This window comes from Cannabis sativa, chromosome X (genome assembly GCF_029168945.1).
Source record: "Cannabis sativa cultivar Pink pepper isolate KNU-18-1 chromosome X, ASM2916894v1, whole genome shotgun sequence".
Taxonomy (NCBI): domain Eukaryota; kingdom Viridiplantae; phylum Streptophyta; class Magnoliopsida; order Rosales; family Cannabaceae; genus Cannabis; species Cannabis sativa.
Genome location: NC_083610.1, coordinates 24,913,164 through 24,940,261, shown reverse-complemented (window position 1 = coordinate 24,940,261; position 27,098 = coordinate 24,913,164). Strand labels below are relative to the sequence as shown.

The 27,098-nt window shown below is 34.1% G+C and overlaps 1 protein-coding gene across 1 annotated transcript; it reads left to right on the top strand.

Annotated features, from left to right (window-relative positions):
• The first annotated feature begins 24,685 nt into the window (after nucleotides 1-24,685).
• On the top strand, nucleotides 24,686-25,768 carry LOC115722809 (uncharacterized). Its single transcript, XM_030652141.1, has 2 exons — nucleotides 24,686-25,111; nucleotides 25,529-25,768. The coding sequence occupies exons 1-2, from the start codon at nucleotides 24,686-24,688 to the stop codon at nucleotides 25,766-25,768; spliced, it is 666 nt and encodes a 221-aa protein (XP_030508001.1).
• Nucleotides 25,769-27,098: the final 1,330 nt, after the last annotated feature.

Below are 27,098 nucleotides of genomic sequence, written 5' to 3'. Positions count from 1 at the left end.
TCCAATGCATTAAAAAAAATCAGAACATCCAAAATAACATTCAACACACACAAAAAAAAAAAACAAATAAAAAGACCAACTAACACAAAGTCAAGAGGCATGAAGCCTTTGCACACAACCAAAAACAAAATAGATAAAAAAAAAACTAAATAAATAAATAAATAAAAAAAATGCAAGAACTAGTTTGGTGGAGGGCCAAAGCGATCCATGTATGCCCTCCATTGTGCCATCTCCTCTTGAACATTTGCAAACCCATGAACCATGTCACTCCTCATAGTGTTGATATCATTGTTAAGGTTGGTGAGTTGTGAGTTGAGATCATTCCTCAAGGTTTGAAATTGATTGTCAACCGAAGTGTGAAGACGAGTAAAAGCTTCCTCAAGGTTGAATTGGGGAAAGTTAGGCATGGGAGGAGCTTGAGGAGGCATCTCTTCTTCTTCTTCACTTTCACTTGCGGGCAAATTAATTTCTTCATCATCACTCTCCAAATCAATTTGCATTCTTTGGCCTCCTTTTGGTGTGAACACCCATTCATTGTTAAGGAATTTGTAACCCATAGCCTTGAAAGTTTTGGATCCTACAATGTCACTAGAGGTAGGATCATTTTTGTTTTCATGTAGGGTAGGGATTCCTAAGAGAGGAAAAAGGTAGCTAAGAAGAAAACCAAAGGGAAGTGCCTTAATCATATTAGGCTTGTCCACATCAATGATGAATTTTCAAATAAGATAGCCTAGGTTGATTGGTGTAGTTTTGGCTATGATGAGATGCAAGAGTAATTGATCAATGGAATTTATCTCATCTTGGTGTCCACTTCTAGGAGCAAGATTAGCTACAATGAATTTGTGGAGAATTTTAGCCTCTAAAGTGAGTTGGTGTCTTTTTGGTCTAATAATAAAAGGGCCATCACCACAAATATTCCTAGAACATTCATCAAAGTTAAAAATGGCATCATTTTTAAGAGAAAGTTTGGGTTCAAGTAATATGCCACTATTTGGTGCTCCTAACATGTCATTGAGAGAGCTACATTGAGTTCAAAAGCTACTCCTCTAAGGGTTCCTTTAACACCTAAAGGGGCTAAGCAAGGTTTAATGCAAGCATAAAAACCTTGTACTAGTCTAGGATATAATGGAGTATTAATTTGAATGAAAGATGTCCATCCTAGGGTATCAAAGTGATGACTAAAATCAACATAATCAAGGCTAGAGAGATCACAAATTTTACCTTTGAGAATCTTCCTAGAAGAGAAATCATTGACAAATTTGTTATGATCCTCATCATTGAAGAATAGAGTGGGCTCTTGCCTTGCTTTTGCCCTTATTTCCCTTTGTTGAAGTGCACTAGCCATTCTCTTGTGAGCTCTTGAGGAGGGATTAGATGAAGAAGCCATGAAGAACACACCCCTCTTTTTTTTGATTATTGGAAGATGAAAGTGAGGTTTTGAAAGAGAGAATTTGAGAGAAAAGGGAGGAGTGGCTGCTGTATTAGGTTAGAAAATCTGAATGGGGAATGAAAATTTCGATGGTAGGGTTTTAAAAGGGAAAAATCGCACGGAAAAGACGAAAATGACCTTATTTTCTGGTCCTGCGCCATCCGAAATTCCGGATGGTACAACCGGAATTCTGGTTGGTGCAGCAGACCAGAAAAAGTCCCCCGAAATCGTCCTAAAAATTCCAATTTTAACCCAAATGACCCCAAACCAATTCTAATACCTTTAATATAATAAAACAAACTTGCTCAAACAAGAAAAACTGAAAAATAATGAAAAATGACGATTTACGGTAAGTTTTTCGAAAATTGCCAAGAAAATTAGAACCTTACCGAAAATGAGTTTTAAGAAACGAAACTGAAAAATTCTTTTTTCGGAAGTTTGATAAAATAAAATGTGAGGTGTACAAACTTACGGAATCGAAAAATGTTGAAAATGAGAAAGTTTGGCGAAAAACACTCTTTTAGGCCTAAAAATCTATAAATTCAACAAGTGAGGTACCAAAAATTTGTTCCATGCAAATTTCAATCAAGATAAACCTATAGGCACACTAAATACATTCAATTTCACATATTTAAACACATAGATACACAAGAGAATCGAATATGCAAAAATTCACATGTTCACTTGTTTAAAAACAAGTCCAAAATTCATCAAAAATCCACATTTTGACCTATAATTTTGAGTTTTCAACATGTATAGTTCATATAGGTCAAGTATCAATAAATTTTCTCATCTATGCATATAAATCTCATTAATATCATATTTGGAATAATTATGCATAAATAAGTAAGTAAAGAGATATGAAATTTTTTCATGGCTAACAAACCTTATATTTCATTTAAGTTGGTCATGCCTAGCTCTCTTCTAATGAAACTAAATCTCTCATCACTAAGAGGCTTGGTGAATATATCCGCTAATTGGAATTCGGTGCTTACAAAGTCTAGCATAATATCACCTCTTTGGATATGGTCTCTAAGGAAGTGGTGCCTTATGTCAATATGCTTGGCTCTAGAATGCAATATTGGATTCTTAGAGAGGTTAATGGCACTAGTATTATCACACTTTATGGGTGTACATTCAAAATCAATATCAAAATCCTTAAGAGTTTGTTTCATCCAAAGTATTTTTGCACAACAACTACCCGCGGCTATATATTCGGCTTCGGTTGTGGATAGAGCTACCGAGTTTTGTTTCTTGCTAAACCATGACACTAAGGAATTTCCTAGAAAGTGACATGTTCCACTAGTACTTTTTCTATCTGTCTTACAACCGGCAAAATCAGCATCCGAGTAGCTAACTATTTCAAAGTTTGAGTTCTTGGGGTACCAAAGTCCTAGATTCATTGTGCCCATCAAGTATCTAAATATTCTCTTAACGGCACTCAAGTGGGATTCTTTAGGACAAGATTGGTACCTAGCACAAAGACCAACACTAAACAAAACATCCGGTCTACTAGCGGTTAACTATAATAAAGAGCCAATCATACCTCGGTACTTGGTGATGGCCACATTCTTACCGCTTTCATCTTTGTCCATCTTTATAGATGTGCTCATGGGTGTATTCATGGACTTTGCATTTTCCAAGTCAAACTTTTGAAGAAGATCCTTGATGTACTTAGTTTGACCTATGAATATGCCATCCTTTTGTTGCTTGATTTGAAGTCCAAGGAAGAAGTGGAGTTCTCCCATCATGCTCATCTCAAACTCACTATACATACACTTAGAAAATTCTTCACAAAGAGCATCATTAGTAGCACCAAATATAATATCATCAACATAAATTTGTACTATAATAATGTCTTTCGATTTTCTTTTTATAAAAAGTGTATTATCCGCTTTACCCATTGAAAAACCATTTGAGATAAGAAAAGTGCTTAATCTTTCATACCAAGCTCTAGGAGCTTGCTTTAAACCATATAAAGCCTTTTTCAATTTGTAAACATGGTTAGGGTATTTATGATTTTGAAAACCGGGTGGTTGAGAGACATAAACCTCTTCCATAATGTACCCATTTAAGAATGCGCTTTTTACATCCATTTGGTACAAGATAAAATTCTTGTGGCATGCAAAAGCTAACAACATTCTAATGGACTCAAGTCTTGCTACCGGGGCAATGGTTTCCTCATAATCAATTCCTTCTTCTTGATTGTAACCTTGGGACACTAATCTAGCCTTGTTACCCACAATTACCCCATGCTCATCTACCTTATTTCTATAGACCCATTTTGTTCCAATCACCGATTGATGTGACGGTCTTGGAACTAACGCCCAAACATTATTTCTTATAAATTGATTTATTTCTTCTTGCATAGCTAGAAGCCAAAATTCATCAACTTCGGCCTCTTTAAAATTCTTTGGTTCAATTTGAGAAATAAAAGCAATGAAATTACACAAGTTTCTAAGGGAGTTTCTAGTAGTGACACCTTGAGAAGGATCACCTAGAATTTGGTCTATAGGATGAGCACTTTTGAATTTCCACTCATGTGGAAGGCTAGAGTTCATACCTTGGCTTTCATTTACCTTTTCCACAGGTGGTTCCTCTTTGGGAGTTTGTGAAGGAGCATTGGAAGTCTCTCCAATTTCGAGATTTTGAACCTCATCTCCCAAACCTACAACATCATCATCTAAACTTTTGCTTGTACGCGGGTTAGTCTCATTAAAGGCAACATGAATAGATTCTTCAACAACATTAGTTCTTTTGTTATAAATTCTATAAGCTTTACTATGTGTTGAATACCCTATAAAAATTCCAACATCGGATTTCGCATCAAATTTTCCAAGGTTGTCCTTGGTGTTTAAAATGTAGCATTTACATCCAAAAACTTTAAAATAGCCAATGTTGGGTTTTCTCCCTTTCTAAAGCTCATAAGGGGTTTTATTCATGTTGGCCCTAATGAAAACACGATTTAAAATATAACAAGAAGTATTGACGGCCTTGGCCCAAAAATATTTTGGTAATGAGATTTCATTTAGCATTGACCTAGCCATTTCTTGAATTGTTCTATTCTTCCTGTCGACAACTCCATTTTGTTGTGGAGTCCTTGGTACCGAAAAGTTATGGTTAAAACCATGTTCATCACAAAACAATTCTAAGGCATCATTGTCAAACTCACCACCATGGTCACTCATAACGGAGGTAATAGAATATCCTTTTTCATTTTGCACACTTTTACAAAATTTGACAAAGTTTTCTAAAACATCACTTTTAAGAGTCAAGAAAATAACCCAAGTAAATCTTGAAAAATCATCAACAATATGGAGCAATTGCAAAGGTCTAGTAGTTGAAATCTCTTTCTTGGAATGAAAAGATGTTTTAATTTGTTTTCCAAATTGGCATGCATCACAAAGTTTATCTTTAACAAACGGAATAGATGGCAAACCAATAACAAGATCTTTTTTAACTAATTTTGAAATAGAATCCATACTAGCATGTCCTAATCTTCTATGGCACAACAAAGAATTATCATTCATAACGGTTAAACATTTATATTTACTATCAAAAGAATCAACATCAATAACATACACATTATCCTTCCTTACTCCAAGGAAAATAACTTCATTGGTTGAAACATTTTCAATGGAGCATTTTGAGGATTCAAACACAACACGAAAGCCTATATCACATAATTGACTAATACTAAGCAAGTTATGTTTAAGATTATCAACAAGAAGCACATTTTTAATACATGGAGAGTATATGTTACCGATATCACCAATGCCCAAGATTTTTCCTTTTGAATTGTCTCCAAATGTGACAAAGCCACTTTCCTTGCTTTTAAAGCTTGAAAATCTTGATGGATCACCGGTCATATGCTTTGAACATCCACTATCCAAGAACCATAAGCTTTGGCTCTTTCTTGTTGATTCCTACAAAAACAAGTTCATTTGTTAGCTTTTGGTACCCATATAACTTTGGGTCCATTCTTGTTAGTTCTAGAACTCTTTGGTACCCATTTAGTCTTGCCTAGATATGCAAATTTCTTCACATGACAATAGGAAATAGTATGACCGTCTCGGTTACAATATGTGCATGTAAAGTGAGGTAGACTAGATGATTTCACAAAAAAGTTTCTCAAAAACTTTTGTTTCTTACTAGGGTCATAACCAATACCATTTTTTGAAAAACCACATGATTGGTTTCCCACCATGAGATCATAGCCTTCCTTACCTCTAGTGAAGGTATATGTGTCATTTTTTAGGCTTCTCACATGGGCTTTTAATTCAACAATTTCTTTCTTATGTGAAGCACATGTAGCACATTGAGATTTAGCTATAACTTCTTTTTCATTTATTTTCAAAATCTCAATTTCTTTTAAAAGCATGTTGGTCTTCTCTCTAAGGGTTTTGTTTTTAACAAGAAATTTACCAAAATCATCAAATAGTTCCTTAAATGAATTAGACAACTCATCATATGACATATCTAAGTTATCATCATCATTTTCGCTATCACAATCATTTTGGTTAGAAATGCTTACCCCATCATCAAGTGCCATCATGCACATGTTTGCTACTTCATTCTTTCCTTCTTCTTCGGAGTCCTCTTCGTCACTATTGAGCCAATCCGCCAACATTGCCCTTCCTTTGTATTTGTTCTTCTTCCTCATTGGACAATCCATCTTCATATGTCCGGGCTTCTTGCATTCAAAGCAAATTGGTGGATCATCTTTGCTTTTTCTTTCTTTTGAGTCACTCCCTCTTTGTGGCTTCTTCCCAAAGTTCTTTCTGAATTTCATGAACTTTTTGTATTTCTTAGAGAAGAGTGACAAGTCCTCCATGTCACTACATAAGCTTTCCTCATCTTCTTCACTAATGGCATGGGAGGAGGAAGACTTGAATGCAATAGTCTTCTTTTTCTTCTCAACTTCCTCTTCTTCTTGAGCACTCATGAAAATTTCATGGTTCATGAGTGAGCCAATTAGTTCTTCCAAGGGAAGTGTTGAGAGAAACTTGGCTTCTTGAATGGCAACCACCTTTCCTTGATAAGCCTTGGTGAGACTTCTCAAAATCTTGGTCACCATATCCTTTTGAGTAAGTACCTTGCCAAGAGAGTTCAAACCATTAGTAATTGTAGTGAAACGAGTATACATATTAGCAATGGTTTCATCCGCTTTCATCTTAAAGTTCTCATATTGAGTGGAATAAATTTGAATTTTAGTTTCCTTCATAGCACTAGTTCCTTGATGAGTAACTTCAAGCATTTTCCACATATCATAAGCGGTAGAGGCTTGTTCAATATTTTTAAAAATGTCTCTATCCAAACCACATATAAGAGCATATTTAGCTTTAGCATTTTTAGAAAAGCATTTTCTTATCATTTTCATCATATGCTTCAAAAGTCTTAATTACTTCAACACCATTTATGACATGTTTAGCAACATAAGGACCAATAGACACAATATGCCACAAATCATAGTCAATAGATTGAAGGTAAGTTTCCATTCTAATTTTCCAATAAGGAAAATCTACTCCATTGAAGTATGGTGCTCTATTTGTGCTAAAACCTTCTAACATGTTATTTTGTGAATTACTTGGAAACGCCATGCTCTAGATTGTGAAATCTAATCAAATAATTTGAGCCTTTGCTCTGATACCAATTGTTAGCCCAAGATATGTTTCCAAGAGGGGGGGGGGTGAATTGGAAAATTAAACTAATTTCGGTAAATTAAAACTTTTAACACAAAATTGTGCAATTAGTAAATTAATCAAATAAAAGCACGTAGTATGGCAAGCAATATATTAAGAGAAATAATTAAACTTGTAAAGTAAAGAGTTTAAGGATTAGAAAATGAAAACTCTTGATTTTTACAAGGTTCGGTAGAGCTATGCCACCTACGTCCTTGGTCTTCAAAGCTATGGACCTAGCTTTGAGTTCCAATATCGAGCCAAGTTAACGGGCTTGACTAACCCTTACAACCGGGAAATTTTCACCAAGGTATTTCCAAACCTCTTACAATAGTTTCGCACCCCCGAGGACTATTAACCTCTTTCTCGAATTGTTGAAGTGCCAATCTCATTATTACCGATTGTCATCAATCTGGAATTCCGGTTCACGGCTGACCTCACCTCGGGAAACGTGCTAACGGCTATAAACGGCTATTTTTCTCTTCAACACTATATAAACTCGATTTTTCTTTCCAAAAAATAAGTTGGTTGAGCATTTATTTTAAATATCTAACCTATCTATGTGAGATTAATGAGCTTCCAAGTTTGAAATCCAAACAAACACTTTTCACACACTTTGAGCCAAAATTTGATTTTATTCATCTTGAGTGTGCTTACTTTTCACTCTAGGTTTCCATTGTATCATCATATTTCTAGAGTGAGTTTAGCTTGTAATGTCAAACACATTTCCATATTGTGATTGAGGTGAGGTTGGCACTGGTATTGTAAACAACCCGGTAATAGTGAGATTGGCACTTCAACAATCCGAGAAAGAGGTTAATAGTCCTCGGGGGTGCGAAACTATTGTAAGAGGTTTGGAAATACCTTGGTGAAAATTTCCCGGTTGTAAGGGTTAGTCAAACCCGTTAACTTGGCTCGATATTGGAACTCAAAGCTAGGTCCATAGCTTTGAAGACCAAGGACGTAGGTGGCATAGCTCTACCGAACCTTGTAAAAATCGAGAGTTTGCATTTTCTAATCCTTAAACTCTTTACTTTACAAGTTTAGTTATTTGTCTTAATATATTGCTTGCCATACTACTTGCTTTTATTTGATTAATTGACTAATTGCACAATTTTGTGTTAAAAGTTTTAATTTACCGAAATTAGTTTAATTTTCCAATTCACCCCCCTCTTGGAAACATATCTTGGGCTAACAGAGTTGTAAATTAATTTAAATTAATTTTGTAACAACTTAAATTGAATATTTTTCTAAATATTTATTGGAAATTATTACTAAGATGGAAATAATTCATGTTATTTTCATATCCATCTAAGTAAAAATTTATAAATATTAAATTAAAATTTATATTTAGAATTTTTCATTCTAAATTGGAAATTTTAATTAATAAATATATATATATTTAAAATAAATAGATTAAATAAAGAGAATCAAACAAAATACAACTCTCTTTAAATAATGAGCTTTATTATTAAGATATTCGATCTCCATTGTGGGTTTTACACCGCGTTTGTTTTGGTGAGTAATCCTCCCTAATGGAGGAACGTTCATTAGCAATTTCCCACCATTTAATCTCGAATGATAAGTAGTTTGTAAGTGTTTTGTATGGAATGGATCACCCTAATAGTGGCGACCATACTTGACTTGCAAATTATGAAACAATGGTGGAAGCTCATAAGATAGAATTGCCTTGACTCTTGCCTAAACGGGACAACGCTGAATTCCAATCTTGATCGAATAAAAGGTTGCTAGAATGTTTAACATTTTAGATGAGCTGACAACTCTATTCAATGGATGGTAGCTTTGACTCTCGCCTAAACGGGACACTGATATCAGTTTGTTTAAAATCTTGGAAATTATTTACAATTGTAAGTTTTAGTATTTTCACTTGTCATTCCTACTTGCTATATGTTTATAATTTCTGAATTGTGTATGAATTTATATTGAACCATGTTATTTTCTGTTATTAAGTTGTAGTTTAATTTCGAATCATCATTGTTGGTCTAACTTGGCTTGTTTATCTAATGAGATAAATCCCTAGTGGATTTTCACCGTTAGACATACATAATAGTGTTAGATGTCGAAAGATAAATATTGTATATTCGACATCTAGCTGTTCATCAATTGATGACACCTTAGACTAGTATTTTTACGATATGAAATAAGAAGATTGTATAAAAAAGATTACTTTGACTTTCGCTAATCGAAGCATCGTTGGATTCTTATTTTAAATGAAATTATCCTAATTCCTCTTAGCTTATTCATTTCGAATTAGCTCAAAAACATATCTTTGGATGAATGGTTTGTAAATCATTTTATGTCATTCTATATTTTCTCTTAAGAAATTAAATCACGCATATGATTATAATCCCGAAATTCTATTCCCAATTGATATAAATCCTCAATCTTAGAAATCTCCTGCTTGTATGGGCAAATCAGACTTAGAATTAAATTAGTAGTGGTGGTCCAAGATAGAATTACTCATTATATTTGGTATAAATTTTAAGTCTTTGACTTTAATTTTAGATTCCAAATAGAAATTTTCTTATATTTCTAATTCCAGATACAATACAGTTACACTTTCTCAAGTGTTTAATATCCATCTTTTATTAATGGATTCAAACTGTATGGAATATGAGTTAGGTATTCTGTGACCAGGATCCACTTGCACTATTCTAAGAATTCTTTTATAAACCTAAGTCATCAAAAGACACTACCACATTTTTTTTAATCTATGGCATTTGTATCTTGTTCATAGTGGATTTGACAAGATCAATCTCTACAAAGAGTTAATATGCCTATATCCACTGAAAGTAGTTCATCTCATTCGCAAATGGATGTACATTCAGGGGTGGATATGAGTTTTTCGTTGTATTCTTAAAACGATAACTCTAGATTATACCTTTTAGCAAAGAAATTTGAAATGTTTGAAAAATTTCATTAATTTCTAGCAATGGCTAACACCATTAAAGTAAGTGGTTAAAGATCTTGCGAACTGATAGGGGTGGAGAAATAGTTAGTAGATATGCAGTTCAAAGATCATTAATTTGATTTTTGAATTATATGCAAACTTACCTCCCCAGAAATTTCGAGTTGCATGTTGATGATTAGTTACTAGTCGTTGCTTAATGCCTTCTATGGTAATACAATTTTAGAATGATCTAATGGTTGTATACTTAATGTAAATCATTACTAGATTCATGGATGACCTAATTAAAATCTTAAGAAAAGCTAGAACTGTTAACCATGGTTTGTTAGCTGTTCTAAGTGATTAGGGGTGGACCATCCCATTGTCAATAGATAAGAAAGTGTTTGTTCAAACAAATACTACTTTTCTAAGATAATGACTAAGTCTGAAAACAAGTAGCAAATAAAGGAGATAATTTTTTTCTTGATTCCAAAAGTGTTCTATCATCTTATATAACATATGATGATCCCACTGCCTCTGTTATCTTGTCACAACCAAAGAGGTTAATACCATTTAGTTTTCTTAGACATAATTCACGATACCTTATCGTAGTGGGAGAGTTTCTAGGAACTTCACTTCTTATGACTTGGGAGACACTAGTGATTAAAATCCATTGTGAGTTTAAACAAGTAATGGATTATGAAGATAAGAAACTAAGAAGAAAGCCGAAAGAGCTATGGTTTAATCCATTCACATGGATTAACCTAAAGTTTTCTATTACAAGGACATAAAAGGAAATTTTCGTTTATAAGTCCATTCAATGGACTTAACAAAACTTCCTGTTCCAAGTATTATAGGTTTGAGTTTATCTAAACCTATGGCTTGTGGTATACCTGGTAATTACTTACTCTAATGCAAGCAACTTACTTTAGTGAGATGCTGAAGCATTTTCTTTCTAATGGCAATCTATAGAAGCTTCACAACTTCTTAAACATAGATTTTATTTATCTAAGGAAAAGTTTCAACTATTCCAGAAAAGATAAAGCCATGAAAGAATTTCTTAAATCAACAGTGAGAGGTCATAGATATGCTTTTGTATGCCTTAGACCAGACACCTGCTGTTGAGTGGGAGTAATGAGTAGGTATCAGATTAATCCAAGAGAAGAAAAATGGAAGACAATCAAGTAAATCTTAAGATAAAGAAGAGGAACTATATGTTAGTCTATAAGGGTGTGTTTAAAACTCTTAGACTACACCATATCAGATTTTGAAATTTGCCTTTGTGCTAGTAAATCTTTCTGATAAGATGGTGATTACTCTGGGGGTGGAGTAGTGATTTTGGAGAAGTGTAAAAACCTATCTGAAGTCTCTAGGTCTAATAGAGAGGGACTGAATGTTAAAGTTGAAGGAAAGGTACTTATTCAGTCTAAGGAAAGTTCTATACATTTTCGGCATCATTCCAAATTTCCTGATTAACCAAAAGTAGTTGCCAAAGATATAGAATCCAGTATCCAAAGAGAGTGGACATACAGAGAGGAATTTCACAATATCAATCATTTTGTGATTAAGGAAGAGTAATGGTGGAGAAAAGGTTGTGGTTAATTCAACCTTTCAGATCCTATTACGAGGAGTTTACTACTACTACACTTGATTTGTATATCAAGGTGTTGAGATTATTTGAAACACACTTTTTGTTTTATATTAGTGCAAGTGGGAGTTTGTTGGTTTTTATGCCCTAAATAAAACTCATTTCAATATAATCAGATTTACTTATTAATATAGATCAGATATAACTTTTAATGTTGCATGGTTCACATGATTTATTTCATGATTATATGTACATAATGTATGAATTCATCTGAAACCCTTTTCACATACTTGATCCTGTTTATTGTGCCGTCAACACATTGGAAAGTAAACATGACTATGTGAATAAAGTTTCCTAGATTTATCAGACATAGGGTTTTACTAATATGATAATCTACAACAGAGTTTACTTGCATTTGGAGAAGTGCTATGTTCTTTCCATAGCATTGGTTAAAGTAAAGCTTAGGTTGGATGCATGGAGTATGCATCGAAAGGGACCGATATTGAACTTTGACTTAGATTGATTAAACTTACCGTAATATCTATTCAAGTCAATATCGCCTAGTTGATCCTAGATCAAATGATCTTAATCCTGTTATGATTAGGCTCAATCTTGAAAGGCTATTCGTGTTCTTTGATTTGTTAGTTAAGCCTACTTTTAGGTCAGGGTGATACGTACATTTTGGGAACACGGTAGTGCAATTGAGTGGGAGCGTTATCATAAATATGGAATCTATAGCTTCTATCTGGCGAATAGTAAGCAAAGGATGATCTCCTTCGAGCTTGACCAAACGAACATAAATGGTGGAGTACTCATTTCACATAAGCTGAAATATCATTTATACGGGGTCAAGTGTTTTAAGGATAAAATACATTGTAGGGTGTAACGGTAATCTAATCCCTTTACAGTGTAGATCATTCATATAGAGGATCATTGATCACATTAGGATTATAACAATGGATAACTAATGATGCATCTGTATGGTGGAACATATAGAGCATTCTATTATACTGAGAGTGCAATTCTAAGTTCTATGCGTGGATTCAACGAAGAATTAATAAGTTAGTGAATTTTAGTGCTAAATTCTTGATCTACTTATTGGAAGCTCGGTTATATAGACCCATGGTCCCTGCACTAGTTGAGATAATATTGCTTGTAAGACTCATATAGTTGGTTTTGATTAATCAATTATAATTCTCAAATTAGACTATGTCTATTTGTAAATTTTTCACTGAGTAAGATCGAAATTGTGAATTTGTTAATGATGATACTTTGTATGGTTCAATTAATAAATATGATAAATGACAATATTATTTAATAATTATTTATAGTTATTAAATAATTAGAATTGGCATTTAAATAGTTGAATTAGAAAATTGGCGTTTTTGAGAAAATCAGATGCAGAAAAGGTAAAACTGCAAAATTGCAAAAAGTGAGGCCCAAATCCACTAGTATAGGGCCGGCCACTTTTGTAGAAAATTTAAACTGATATTTTCATTATTTTAATGCCAAATAATTCAAACCTAACCCTAGTGGAATGCTATAAATAGATAGTGAAGGCTTCAGGAAAATAACACTTAAATTTTCTACGTTTTCATTTAGAAAAAACGGAGCCTTCTCTCTCCCTATCTTTGGCCGAACCCACTCTCTCTCTCTTCCTCATTGAGATTTCAAAATTCTTAGTGTAAGAGTAGTGTCCACACACAGCAAGTGATACCTCAATCATAGTGAGGAAGATCGTGAAGAAAGACTTTCAGCAAGAAGGAGTTTCAGCATCAAAGATTCAGAGAAAGAGATCCAGGTTCAGATTTTGATAATGCTCTGCTACTGAAAGGAATCAATGGCTAGATATCTGAACGGAAGGAGTCATTATATTCCGCTGCACTCAATGTAAGGTTTCCTAAACTTTATATGTGTTTATTTCATCGTTTTAGAAAGTTCATATTTAGGGTGTTAATCAACATACTTGTGAGTAGATCTAAGATCCTGGTAAAATAAATTCCAACACTATCAAGATGATAGGATCCATCCAAATGTGTGCTTGTGTGAGCCTATATGTTTAATTTTGTTATAGATGCATATAGGTTGTTGTTGCTAAATAAAATATCAGAGTTTTTGATAGATTTTATTTAGGCCCATTTAGTTTTTGGGCCTATTCAATTAATAACAGTTGTTCATTTTAAGGTTAAATTCCTCTCTTTTGGGCCTTGTGTGAGAGTTGGGAGCCATAGTAGTGGGTACGACATACTGAACCAAGCCCCCCTCACATGAACTACCCCAATTGTGAAGGCCCATTTGCCTGATTTGAATAACTGTACTAGGTTAATTAAATTAGTTTAACCTAATAAAATTGATTAGCAAATAATTAATTTCATTTATTTTGAAATTAATTTAAGAAAACCATAGTTTAAAGAATTTTATTCTAAGCTAAACTATATGTATTTTCTTGTATTTAATTAAATATAGAATTATAACCATCTAGATTCTTTCTGAAGCTTAATTTAAATTTTTCATTAAATATTCCTATTTAATTTGATATTTAGTTATCTCAAACTAATCAACTTAAATCTGAATATCTTTTGGATTTAAAATTTCAAAATTAAGTTGAGGAATTTTAGGAATTGGTTATTAAGATTCTTTAGATATTTTTTAAGTTGATATTTTTTCAAATATTAACTTAAAATGGAATATTTTAAAATTAAGTGGTTATAGCTTAATTTTAAATTTAATTAAATCTAATTTGAAAGATATTTAAGTTGATTTTTTAGATTCTTCTAAAACAACTTAAACAAGATATTTTTTTTTTCAAATTTTGTTGAAAAGATACTTAGTCAGAAAATATATTTTCTAGATAGTTATTTCTAGACTACTTATTATTTCTAATATTAAATAGGAAAATATTATACATTGTGAAATTAATTATTGAAATAATTAATTTTGGTACAATTTATTTTAAGTATATTTTTTCCTAGTATTAAACTAGAGATTAATAATTAAGCCTTCTCTACACTTAATTATTTATTTCTTGAATTTAATACATTTGATTAAATTGAAAATTAAATATCTAAGTTGATTTTCATCATGATACTTAAATATTTCTTTTTCATGACACTTAATTAAATAGAAAATTATTTTTAGTTGAAATTTATTTTTTCAACTTAAATTTAAATAATTTTCAAAATATATATATTTTTTCTTTATTTTATTAATCAATTTCCAAAATTGCATTTCATAATGCAAAATGATTTTGAATTTGTCTTGAAAAATAGATTAAGTTGTAAATTAATTATTTATTTTAATTGATTCTTGGACCAACTTAAATCAATGATTTTTTTCATTTATTGATTAATTTAAAATAAATGAATTAAAGTATATTATTAGAAATTAAATTAATTAGTCAAAAGAAAATCTAGATAGGTGATATTTTTTCTTGAAGTATTTTTCTAAGTAATTATTATTCAAGTATTTCGAAAATATAAAGTTTTTATACTTTCTTTTTCAAAATACAATAAATATATTCTCATGAAAATTTATTTTGAGTTGCAAATTAATTTAAATTAATAAAACTTAAATAATTTTCTTAATATTTATATATCAAAATTACTACTGAGATGGAAATAATTCAACTTATTTCAATCACCATCTAAGTATAATTTTATAAATATTAAATTAAATTCTAATTTAGAATTTTAATTCTAAATTCGATATTTAATGAATATATTTTATTATAAATAATGATGAAAATACATTTTAAAGAATGAGATTTATTATTAAGATATTCGATCTCCATTGTTGGTTTTACATAGCGTTTGTTTTAGTGAGTAATCCTCCCTAATGGAGGAACGTTCATTAGCAAGTTCGCACCGTTTAATCTCAAAAGATAAGTAGCTTTGTATGTGTTTTATATAGTATGGATCACCTTAATGGTGGCGACTATATTTGACTTACAAAATATGAAACAATGGTAGAAGCTCATAAGATAGAACAGCCTTGACTCTCGCCTAAACGGGACAACGCTGGATTCCAATCTTGATCGAATAAAAGGTTGCTAGAATGTTTAACATTTTAGATGAGCTGACAACTCTATTCAGTGGATGGTAGCTTTGACTCTCGCCTAAACGGGACACTAATATCAGTTTGTTGAAAACCTTGGAAATTATTTAGGATTGTATGTTTTAGTATTTTCACTTGTCATTCCTACTTGCTATATGTTTAATAATTTCTGAATTGTGAATGAATTTATATTGAACCATGTTATTTTCTGCTATCAAATTGTAGTTTAATTTCGAATCTTCATTGTTGGTCTAACTTGGTTTGTTTATCTAATGAGATAAATCCCTAATGGATTTTCACAATTAGACATACATAATAGTGTTAGATCTCGAAAGATTAATATTGTATATGCAACATCTAGCTGTTCATCAATTGATGACACCTTAGACTGGTATTTTTACAATATGAAACAAGAAGATTGTATAAATAAGATTACTTTGACTCTCGCTAATTGAAGCATCGTTGGATTCTTATTTATAAACGAAATTATCCTAATTCCTCTTAACTTATTCATTTCGAATTAGCTCAATAACATATCATTGGATGAATGGTCTATATATCATTTCATGTCATTCTATTTTTTCTCTTCAGAAAATAAATGACACATATGATTATAAACCCGAAATTCTATTCCACAATGATATAAGTCCTCAATCTTAGATATCTCCTACTTGAATGGGCAAATCTGACTTAGAGTTTAAATTAGTAGTGGTGGTCCAAGAAAGAATTACTCATTATATTTGGTATAAATTTCAATCTTTGACTTTAAATTTTAGATTCCAAATAATTTTTTTTTAAAATAATACAGTTTCACTTTCACAAGTGTTTAATAACCATTTTCTATCAATGGATTCAAACTATATACAATATGAGTTTAGTATTCTGTGACTAGGATCCACTTGTACTATTCTAATAACTCTTTGAAGTAACTAAACCTAAGTCATCAAAAGACACAACCACACTTTTTTTTAATGTATGGCTTTTGTATCTTGTTCATAGTGGTTTTGACAAGATCAATCTCTGCAAAGAGTTAATATGCCTATATCCACTGAAAGTTGTTCATCTCATTCGTAGATGGATGTACATTCAGGGGTGGATATGAGTTTTTCGTTGTATACTTAAAACGATAACTCTAGATTATACCTTATGCAAAGAAATTTGAAATGTTTGAAAAATTTCTGATTTCTAGCAATGGTGGAACACCATTAAGGTAAGTGGTTAAGATCTTGCGAACTGATAGGGGTGGAGAAATAGTTAGTAGATATGCAGTTCAAAGATCATTAAATTGATTTTTGAATTATATCCAAACTTACCTCCCCGGAAATTTCGATTTGCATATTGATGATTAGTTACTAGTTGTTGCCTAAGACCTTCTATGGTAATACAATTTCAGAATGATGTAATGGTTGTATACTTAATGTAAATCATTACTAGATTCATGGATGACCTAATCAAAATCTTAAGAAAAGCTAGAACTGTTAACCATGGTTTGCATGTTTGTTAGCTATTCTAAGTTATTAGGGGTGGACCATCCCATAGTCAATAGATAAGAAAGTGTTTGTTTAAACAAATACTACTTTTCTAAGAAAATGACTAAGTCTGAAAATAATGTAGCAAATAAAGGAGATATTTATTTCTTGATTCCAAAAGTGTTCTATCATCTTATTGGACATATGATGATCCCACTGCCTCTGTTGTCTTGTCACAACCGAAGAGATCAATACCATTTAGTTTTCTGAGACATAATTCACGTTACCTTGTCGTAGTGGGAGAGTTTCTAGGAACTCACCTTCTTATGACTTGGAAGACACTAGTGATTAAAATCCATTGTGAGTTTAAACAAGTAATGGATTGTCAAGATAAGAAACTAAGAAGAAAAGCCAATAGAACTATGGTTTAATCCATTTACATGGAGTAACCTAAAGTTTCTATTACAAGGACATAAAAGGAAATGTTGTGTATAAGTCTATTCAATGGACTTAACAAGACTTCCTGTTCCTAGTATTATAGGTTTTAGTTTATCTAAACCTATGGCTTGTGGTATATGTTGGAAATTATTTTACCAGGATCTTAGATCTACTCACAAGTATGTTTATTAACATCCTAAATATGAACTTTCTAAAACGATGAAATAAACACATATAAAGTTTAGGAAACCTTACATTGGGTGCAGCAGAACATAATGACTCCTTCCGTTCAGATATCTAGCCCTTGATTCCTTTCTGTAGCAGAGCATTATCAATATCTGAACCTGGATCTCTTTCTCTGAATCTTTGATGCTGAAACTCCTTCTTGCTGAAAGTCTTTCTTCACGATCTTCCTCACTATGATTGAGGTATCACTTGCTGTGTGTGGGCACTACTCATACACTAAGGATTTCGAAATTCAAGAGGGAAGAGAAAGAAGAAGTGACAGCTAAAGATAGGGAGAGAGAAAGGCTCAGGTTTTTCTCTGAAGGAAAAATAGAAAATTTAAGTGTAATTTTCCTGAAGCCTTCACTATCTATTTATAGCATTCCACTAGGGTTAGGTTTGAATTATTTGTCATTAAAATAATGAAAATATCAGATTAAATTGCCTACAAAAGTGGCTGGGCCATGCTTAGTGGATTTGGGCCTCACTTTTTGCAATTTTGCAGTTTTATCTTTTCTACATCTGATTTTCTCAAAAACGCCAATTTTCTAATTCAACCATTTAAATGCCAATTCTAACTATTTAATAACTATAAATAATTATTAAATAATATTGTCATTTATCATATTTATTAATTGAACCATACAAAGTATCATAATTAACAAATATGCCCCTATAAACTCTTTCTTTACAATTTCGCCCTTACTTAGTGAAAAATTCACAAATAGACATAGTTTAATTTGAGAATTATAATTGATTAATCAAAACCAATTACATGAGTCTTACAAGCAATATTATCTCAACTAGTGGGGGGACCGTGGGTCTATATAACCGAGCTTCCAATAAGTAGATCAAGAATTTAGCACTAAAATTCACTAACTTATTAATTCTTCGTTGAATCCACGCATAGAACTTAGAATTGCACTCTCAGTATATAGAATGCTCTATATGTTCCACCATATAGACACATCATTAGTTATCCATTGTTATAATCCTAATTTGATCAATTATCCTCTATATGAATGATCTACACAGTAAAGGGATTAAATTACCGTAACACCCTACTATGTATTTTATCCTTAAAACACTTCACCCCGTATAAATGATATTTCAGCTTATGTGAAATGAGATCTCCACCATTTATTTTTGTTTGGTCAAGCTCGAAGGTGATCATCCTTTGCTTACTATTCGCCAGATAGAAGCTATAGATTCCATGTTTATGCTAGCGCTCCCACTCAATTGCACTACCGTGTTCCCAAAAAGTACGTATCACCCTGACCTATAAGTAGGCTTAACTAACAATTCAAGGAACACGAATAGCCTTTCAAGATTGAGACTAATCATAACAGGATTAAGATCATTTGATCTAGGATCAACTAGACGATATTGACTTGAATAGATTCTACGGTAAGTTTAATTAAATCTAAGTCAAAGTTCAATATCGGTCCCTTCCGATGCATACTCCATGCATCCAACCTGAGCTTTACTTTAACCAATGTTCTGGAAAGAACATAGTATTTCTCCAAATACAAGTAAACTCTTGTTGTAGATTATCATATCAGTAAAACCCTGTGTCTGATAAATCTAGGAAACTTTATTCACATAGTCATGTTTACTTTCCAATGTGTTGACGGCACAATAAACAGGATCAAGTATGTGAAAAGGGTTTCAGATGAATCTATACATTATGTACATATAATCATGAAATAAATCATGTGAACCATGCAACATTAAATGTTATTTCTGATCTATATTAATAAGTAAATCTGATTATATTGAAATGAGTTTTTTTTAGGGCATAAAACCCAACAGTATACCTGGTAATTACTTACTCTCATGCAAGCAACTTACTTTAGTAAGATGCTGAAGCATTTTCTTTCTAATGGCAATCTATAGAAGCTTCTCGACTTCTAGGCATAGATTTGATTTATCTAAGGAAAAGTCTCAACTATACCAGAAAAGATAAAGCCATGACAGAATTTCTTATATCAACAGTGAGAGGCCTCAGATATGCTTTAGTATGCCTTAGACCAGACACCTGCTGTTGAGTGGGAGTAATGAGTAGGTATCAGATTAATCCAGGAGAAGAACATTGGAAGACAATCAAGTAAATCTTAAGATTAAGAAGAGGAACTATATGTTAGTCAATAAGGGTGTCTTTAAAACTCTTAGACTACACCACATCAGATTTTGAGATTTGCCTTTGTGCTAGAAAATCTTTCTGATAAGATGGTGATTACTCTTGGGGTGGAATAGTGATTTTTGAGAAGTGTAAAAACCTATCTGAAGTCTCTAGGTCTACCAGAGACGGACTGAATGTTAAAGTTGCAGGGAAGGTACTTATTCAGTCTAAGGAAAGTTCTATACAACTGTGGCACAGTTCTAACCAACCTTAACTACTAGTGTTAATTTCCTGATTAACCAAAAGTAGTTGCCAAAGGTATAGAATCCAGTAACCCAAAAGAATAGACATACAGAGAGGAATTTCACATTATCAATGATTTTTTGATTAAGGAAGAGTAATGGTGGAGAAAAGGTTGTGTTTAAATCAACCTTTCAGATCCTATTACGAGGAGTTTACTACTACTACACTTGATTTGTATATCAAGGTGTTGAGATTATTTGAAATGCACTTTTTGTTTTATATTAGTGCAAGTGGGAGTTTGTTGGGATTTATGCCCTAAATAAAACTCCATTTCAATGTAATCCATTTTATTCAAGATCAATAAAGAAACCGAAGTATTTTTCATTCATTTGTGTATGTTTTGGTTCATCTTATCAATTGCTTGTCTATTTGATTTATAAATTCATCTGAAACCCTTTTCACATACTTGATCCTGTTTATTGTGTTGTCAACACTTTGGAAAGTAAACATGACTATGTGAATAAAGATTCCTAGATTTATCAGACACAGGGTTTTACTGATATGATAATCTACAACAGAGTTTACTTGGATTTGGAGAAATGCTATGTTCCTTCCAGAGCATTGGTTAAAGTAAAGCTCAGGTTGGGTGCATGGAGTATGCATCGGAAGGGACCGATATTGAACTTTGACTTAGATTTATTAAACTTACCGTAATATCTATTCAAGTCAATATCGCCTAGTTGATCCTAGATCAAATGATCTTAATCCTTTTATGATTAGGCTCAATCTCAAGAGGTTATTCGTGTTCTTTGATTTGTTAGTTAAGCCTAGTTTTGGGTCAGGGTGATACGTACATTTTGGGAACACGGTAGTGCAATTAAGTGGGAGCGCTAACATAAACATAGAATCTATAGCTTCTATCTGGCGAATAGTAAGTAAAGGATGATCTCCTTCGAGCTTGACCAAACGAAAATAAATTGTGGAGTACTCATTTCACATAAGCTGAAATATCATTTATATGGGGTTAAGTGTTTTAAGGATAAAATACATTGTAGGGTGTAACGGTAATCTAATCCCTTTACAGTGTAGATCATTCATATAGAGGATCATTGATAAAATTAGGATTATAACAATGGATAACTAATGATGTGTCTATATGGTGGAACATATAGAGCATTTTATAAACTGAGAGCGCAATTCTAACTTCTATGCGTGGATTCAACGAAGAATTAATAAGTTAGTGAATTTAGGTTATAAATTCTTGATCTGCTTATTGGAAGCTCGGTTATATAGACCCATGGTCCCCCCACTAGTTTTGATAATATTGCTTGTAAGACTCATATAATTGGTTTTGATTAATCAATTATAATTCTCAAATTAGACTATGTCTATTTGTGAATTTTTCATTAAGTAAGGGCGAAATTGTAAGGAAAGAGTTTTAGGGGCATATTTGTTAATTATGATACTTTGTGTGGTTCAATTAATAAATATGATATATGACAATATTATTTAATAATTATTTATAGTTATTAAATAGTTAGAATTGGCATTTAAATGGTTGAATTTGAAAATTGGCATTTTTGAGAAAATGAGATGCAGAAATGATAAAACTGCAAAATTGCAAAAAGTGAGGCCCAAATCCATATTGCCTAGGCCCGCCACTTTTATAGGTTTTATCATCTGATATTTTAATTATTTTAATGCCAAATAATTCAAACCTAACCCTAGTGGAATGCTATAAATAGATAGTGAAGGCTTCAGGAAATTTACACTTAACTTTCTACTTTTTCCTTCAAAGAAAAACCTGAGCCTTCTCTCTCTATACCTAGCTGCCACCTTCTTCTCTCTTTTCTTCCTTGAAATTTCGAACCACTTAGTGATTAGAGTAGTGCCCACACATAGCAAGTGATACCTCAATCATAGTGAGGAAGATCGTGAAGAAAGACATTCAACAAGAAGGAGTTTCAGCACTAAAGAAGGAGTGAAAGAGATCCAGGTTCAGATCTTGATAATACTCTGCGATAGAAAGGATACAAGGGTTAGAGATCTGAACGCAAGGAGTCATATTATTCTGCTGCACCCAATGTAAGGTTTCTCATACTTTATATGTGTTTATTTCATAATCGTTTTAGAAGTTCATATTTAGGGTGTTAATCAACATACTTGTGAGTAGATCTAAGATCCTGGTAAAATAATTTCCAACATCTAGATCCTGGTAAAATAATTCCAACAATTTGCTCCATTAAACTACTATAGATCCTCACATCATCAATTTCTCTCATCAAACCCTTCTCCCTCATTGACGGGAGGGAAAATGGCTCCTAGTCGGTTCTAGTCTGAGTTTCAGGCTGAGTATTTTTACTCTAAGTTCTTTCTAGGGCTTGTTGCGTTTTTTCATTTTTTCAAGTGCTATTGAGAATCAGTCTCAAGAACTAGTCGACATTAGAGTGGACCATATTGACACTGTCAATAGCAAAACCATGGAATGAGATAGTGCCATGGAGATGGAAATGCTGGAACTCTTCGAAGGCATTACACTTGAGGATGTGGTGGCGACCAAAGCTTGTGTTGGAAAGGTAATGGGTTGCAAAGAAATGCCACAATCGGTGGTAAAAAAATCCTGTTGGGCATATGGAAAAATTTGAGATACTGGAGAATGAAAAAGTGCGGAGAACGAGTTATGGGATTTTTCTTCGATTTAGAGGAGGACTGCACCTTTGTAATGGAGAAGAGGCCATGGTTGGTGAATGGGGTTCTCCTTAACCTCAGACCATGGCCATTAGAAGGAGAATTAAATGTGGCTGAGTTCGAAGTTGCGAGATTCTGGGTTCAGTTCCATGGCCTCCCTATGAGACGCCTCTCCGATGATAACACTCCTATTATTGCTAAGAAAGTGGGAGCCTTTGTTAAATCTGATGATAAGCAAAAAGTGGAGATAGTCAGACGGGGTTTCTTGAAAGCCTGGGTGGATGTGTGGATCTCCCATCCCTTCAGTGCTGGTTTTTCCTTAAAAATGGTAGGAAAGGAAGATTTGTTGATTCAGTTCAAGTATGAGAAACTTCCGTACCTCTGTTTCAATTGTGGGAAGCTCGCCCACCTTGACAGAATTTGCAACTCTCTAATGGCAATGGTCATTCCAAAGGTGGGTGATGCTGCCCCTATGTATGGACCATGGATAAAAACGGAGTCAGATAGAAGTAACTGTTTAGTTGCAGCTGGTAAGGGAGTTACTCGTCTCCAGATTGAATCAAATGACGGATTATGGCCTGAAAAAGAAAAAAGAAACGAAGGGGACTTGGAGAAGAAGAAATCGAGGCCGCGACAAACCTACTGGAGGACACAAAGCTCCGATCAATAGTACAAAGGACACCAAAGATGGATGTGGAATGCTGGATGTTGGTGAACCGTCAGGTACGAATGCAGTGTGCGCTATAGAAAATAGTACACTGAGTGGCAGAGGGGCAATGGAAAGAGTTGCAGGAAGCTATGGCCCCTTGAATCCCAACGTTCCAATTTCGATTGGGCAAAACTTTTTGAATTTACCTAGACCCGACTTTGCTATGGGGCAAGAGAATGGTGTCCTGGATATTGGCCCTTCAATTGCCCAGTCTTTGGAAATACCACATGCTTGGGTTTGTAAATCCCAAAGGCCCCACAACTTCCCTGAAGACACCCCAATTGTCTGGCCCACGGACAATCCTTAACTTCAGGAAATGTTCCTTAAGCTCTATGGGCCTGATGCTATAGACAAATTCAAAGCCCAACAGACAATTATATCCAACCCTACTAACCTTTAAGAGTTAATCACTCATTTACTTGGTACACAAAAAAGGAAGGCCCACACTTTGTACAACGCCGTGCCGTCTCCCTCTCAGTGCAAAATAATAAAAATTCCAACAGAACAAATCCCAGGAATAGAGCCTCTACTATCGTTGGACTCAAATGCAAAATTCACTAGGGGAAGTGAAAACGAAGGAGATAATTCGAAGGCTCAAAAGAAGAGTAGACAAAGGAGGAGTATCAAAGAAAAGAAAGCATTGCAAAGTGCAAACTCAACGGTTAAAACAAGAAGCAAGAGGAAATCGGCTCAGCAAATTTCTATTGGCAACTTAAAAGATGTGCTTGAAAACTGGATCAAAGTCCAAATCAGTTATGTTCAGAATTTTGGCCAAGGCGAGGAGGCGGCCGGAAGCATACCCCCACCTCCCCAATGAGGTGCTTATCTTGGAACTGCTGAGGACTTCAACGTCCCTCGGCAGAAAGGTCCCTCTAGGGACTCATTCGAGAGAATGATGCGGATCTAATTTTTCTCTCAGAGACTAAGGTGAGCACAACTTTCATGGTTCAATTAATGAATAGGCTGGGTTTTATAAACACTTGTTGTATTCCTGCGGTGGGCACTGCGGGTGGTTTCTGTGTAGCTTGGAGAGCTGGGGTGCAAGTGGATATCATGGAGGTTTATGATATGGGATTTAAGGTCAAAATAAACGCAATTCTAGATTATCCACAACGGGTCCCGTTCTGCATCTATGTACGGCCCGCCCTATGCAATCATGAAGAAGGATTTTTGGGATTGGCTTCTCCAAAAAGTGCAACTCTGTTCAGACGCTTGGGCTGTAATGGGTGATCTGAACGTAATTATGGATGAAAATGAAAAACTTGGGGGGCGACCGTATCAATTACGTGAAGGTAACATTCTCAAGGAGTTCATTTTAAACACGGGAGGAGTTGATTTGGGGTTTGAAGGTGCCCCTTGCCCCTGGCAAAATACAAGGTCTTATTCCCACCACATCCGCAAACAACTTGATAGAGCAATTGCGGATGATCAATGGTGTGTTTCCTTTCCTAGGGTTACGGTTGTGCATCTGCCAATATATGGATCGGATCATGCTCCAATCTTGCTAAAAGTCGTGGGAGATAATGAAAAGCTCTTGTATCCCTTTCAGTTCCTAGAAGTTTGGAGTACTTCCATGGAGTGTGGGGACATCATCTCTCGAGCATGGAACTCTGAAGCGACTGGGAGTGAGGGCACAATCCTTTGCAAAAAATTGAAATATACGAAGAAATAACTCAAGAAATTGAACGCCTCGAGTTTCGGCTACTATGAAAAGAGACTAAAAAACCTTAAAACTGATCTTCGCCTGATTCAACAAGCAATTATCTCTTAGGAAAATCTTGAAAAGCAAGCCAATATCCAATTGGAAATTCTAGATTTTGGAGGAGAGAATCGAACGAATATGGAGACAAAAATCGAGGGAGTGTTGGCTGAAATTTGGAGATAACAATACAAAAATTTTTCACGCATCAATAGTTATTCGACAAAGATGAAATCGTATCAGTTGCATTGAAGCTTCCACGGGTTTGTGGATTAGGCAGAGGAACAGATTTGGGATTACTTCCAGAGTAATTTTAAAAAGCTATACCAGTCCGCAGACCCAATTTTTGATGGAGATTTCGAGTCCCTATTTTCAGATCAGGTTACTGTGGAGGAGAATGAAGCAATCTGCAACATTCTGAGTGAAGAAGAGATCAGAAGTGTGGTTTTCAGAATGCACCCTCTCAAATCCCCCAGCTCGTATATGGTTTCTCCAGCCAGAGTGTTGCACCTTTAGGGAAAATTCGCCTACCCCTCACTGTTGCACAAGCTCCGAAGAGCATTAGTGTGATGGCACAATTCCTAGTACTTGATCTTCCAATATCCTTTAACGTCATGTTAGGTCGACCAACCTTATATGACTTAAAAGCTGTTACATAAATTTTCCATTCGCGCATCAAGTTCCCAACAAAGAATGTGGTAGGGTGCCTAAAAGGAAATCAACAAGTTGCACAGGAATGTTACAACCTTGCCCTAACCAAGGCCGAAAAGGAAGAATCCTCTGGTCAGAGTTCAGACAAGGGGAAAAGCATTGCCAAATAGGGAACCGCCCTAGGGAGGGACGAAGATGTGGATACCCGACTTGGGGAGCCAAATACCAATGTTTGGCCAGTGGAAGAATTAAAAGAAATAGAAATTGACCCAAGTGTTCCGACGAGGAAACTCAAAATTGGAAAAGGTTTTTTGCTTGAAGTAAAATATGCTCTGATAAAATTTCTAAGAGCAAACCTAGACATTTTTGCCTGGTCACATGAGGACATGTTCAGTATCGATCCTTCTATAATTTCACACGCCCTAAACATCGATCCAAACTTTCGGTCTATTTAACAACAAAGAAGATTGCTGGATAAAGAATGGGCCCAAGCACTAAAATAAGAGGTAGAAAAGTTGCGCAACAACAACTTCATCATTGAGGCTTTCTACCCGGCCATGGTAGCTAACCCCATGCTGATACACAAGTCGAACAAAAAATGGCGTGTATGTATTGACTTCACCGACCTCAACTCGGCGTGCACCAAAGACTGTTTTCCACTGCCAAGAATAGATCAACTTGTGGATGCAACGACCGGACACGAGATATTAAGCTTCGTTGAAGCCTATTCAGTGTATAATCAAATTAGAATGCATCCACCGGACCAGGAACATACAAGTTTCTGAACAGATATGGGTCTATACTATTATAAGGTCATGCCATTCGGTCTCAAGAACGCTGGAGCTAATACCAAAGATTGGTAAAATAATGTTCAAAGACCAGATCGGACGTACTATGGAAGTATATGTGGATGACATGCTTGTCAAATCCAAGAAGGCCGAGGACATATAGATGAACTGGACGAATGCTTCAAAGTCCTTAAGAAATATAACATTAAACTCAATCCCTTAAAGTGCTCCTTCGGAGTCAGCTCGGGTAATTTTCTTGGCTTTATTGTTAATGCCCGAGGTATTGAGGCAAATCCATAAAAATTCAAGCCCTCCTGGGTATGAAATCACCTACAAAAACTAAAGAAGTCAAAAGTTTAACTGGTCAGATTGCCGCACTCAGTAGATTTGTTTCAAGATCAACGGAC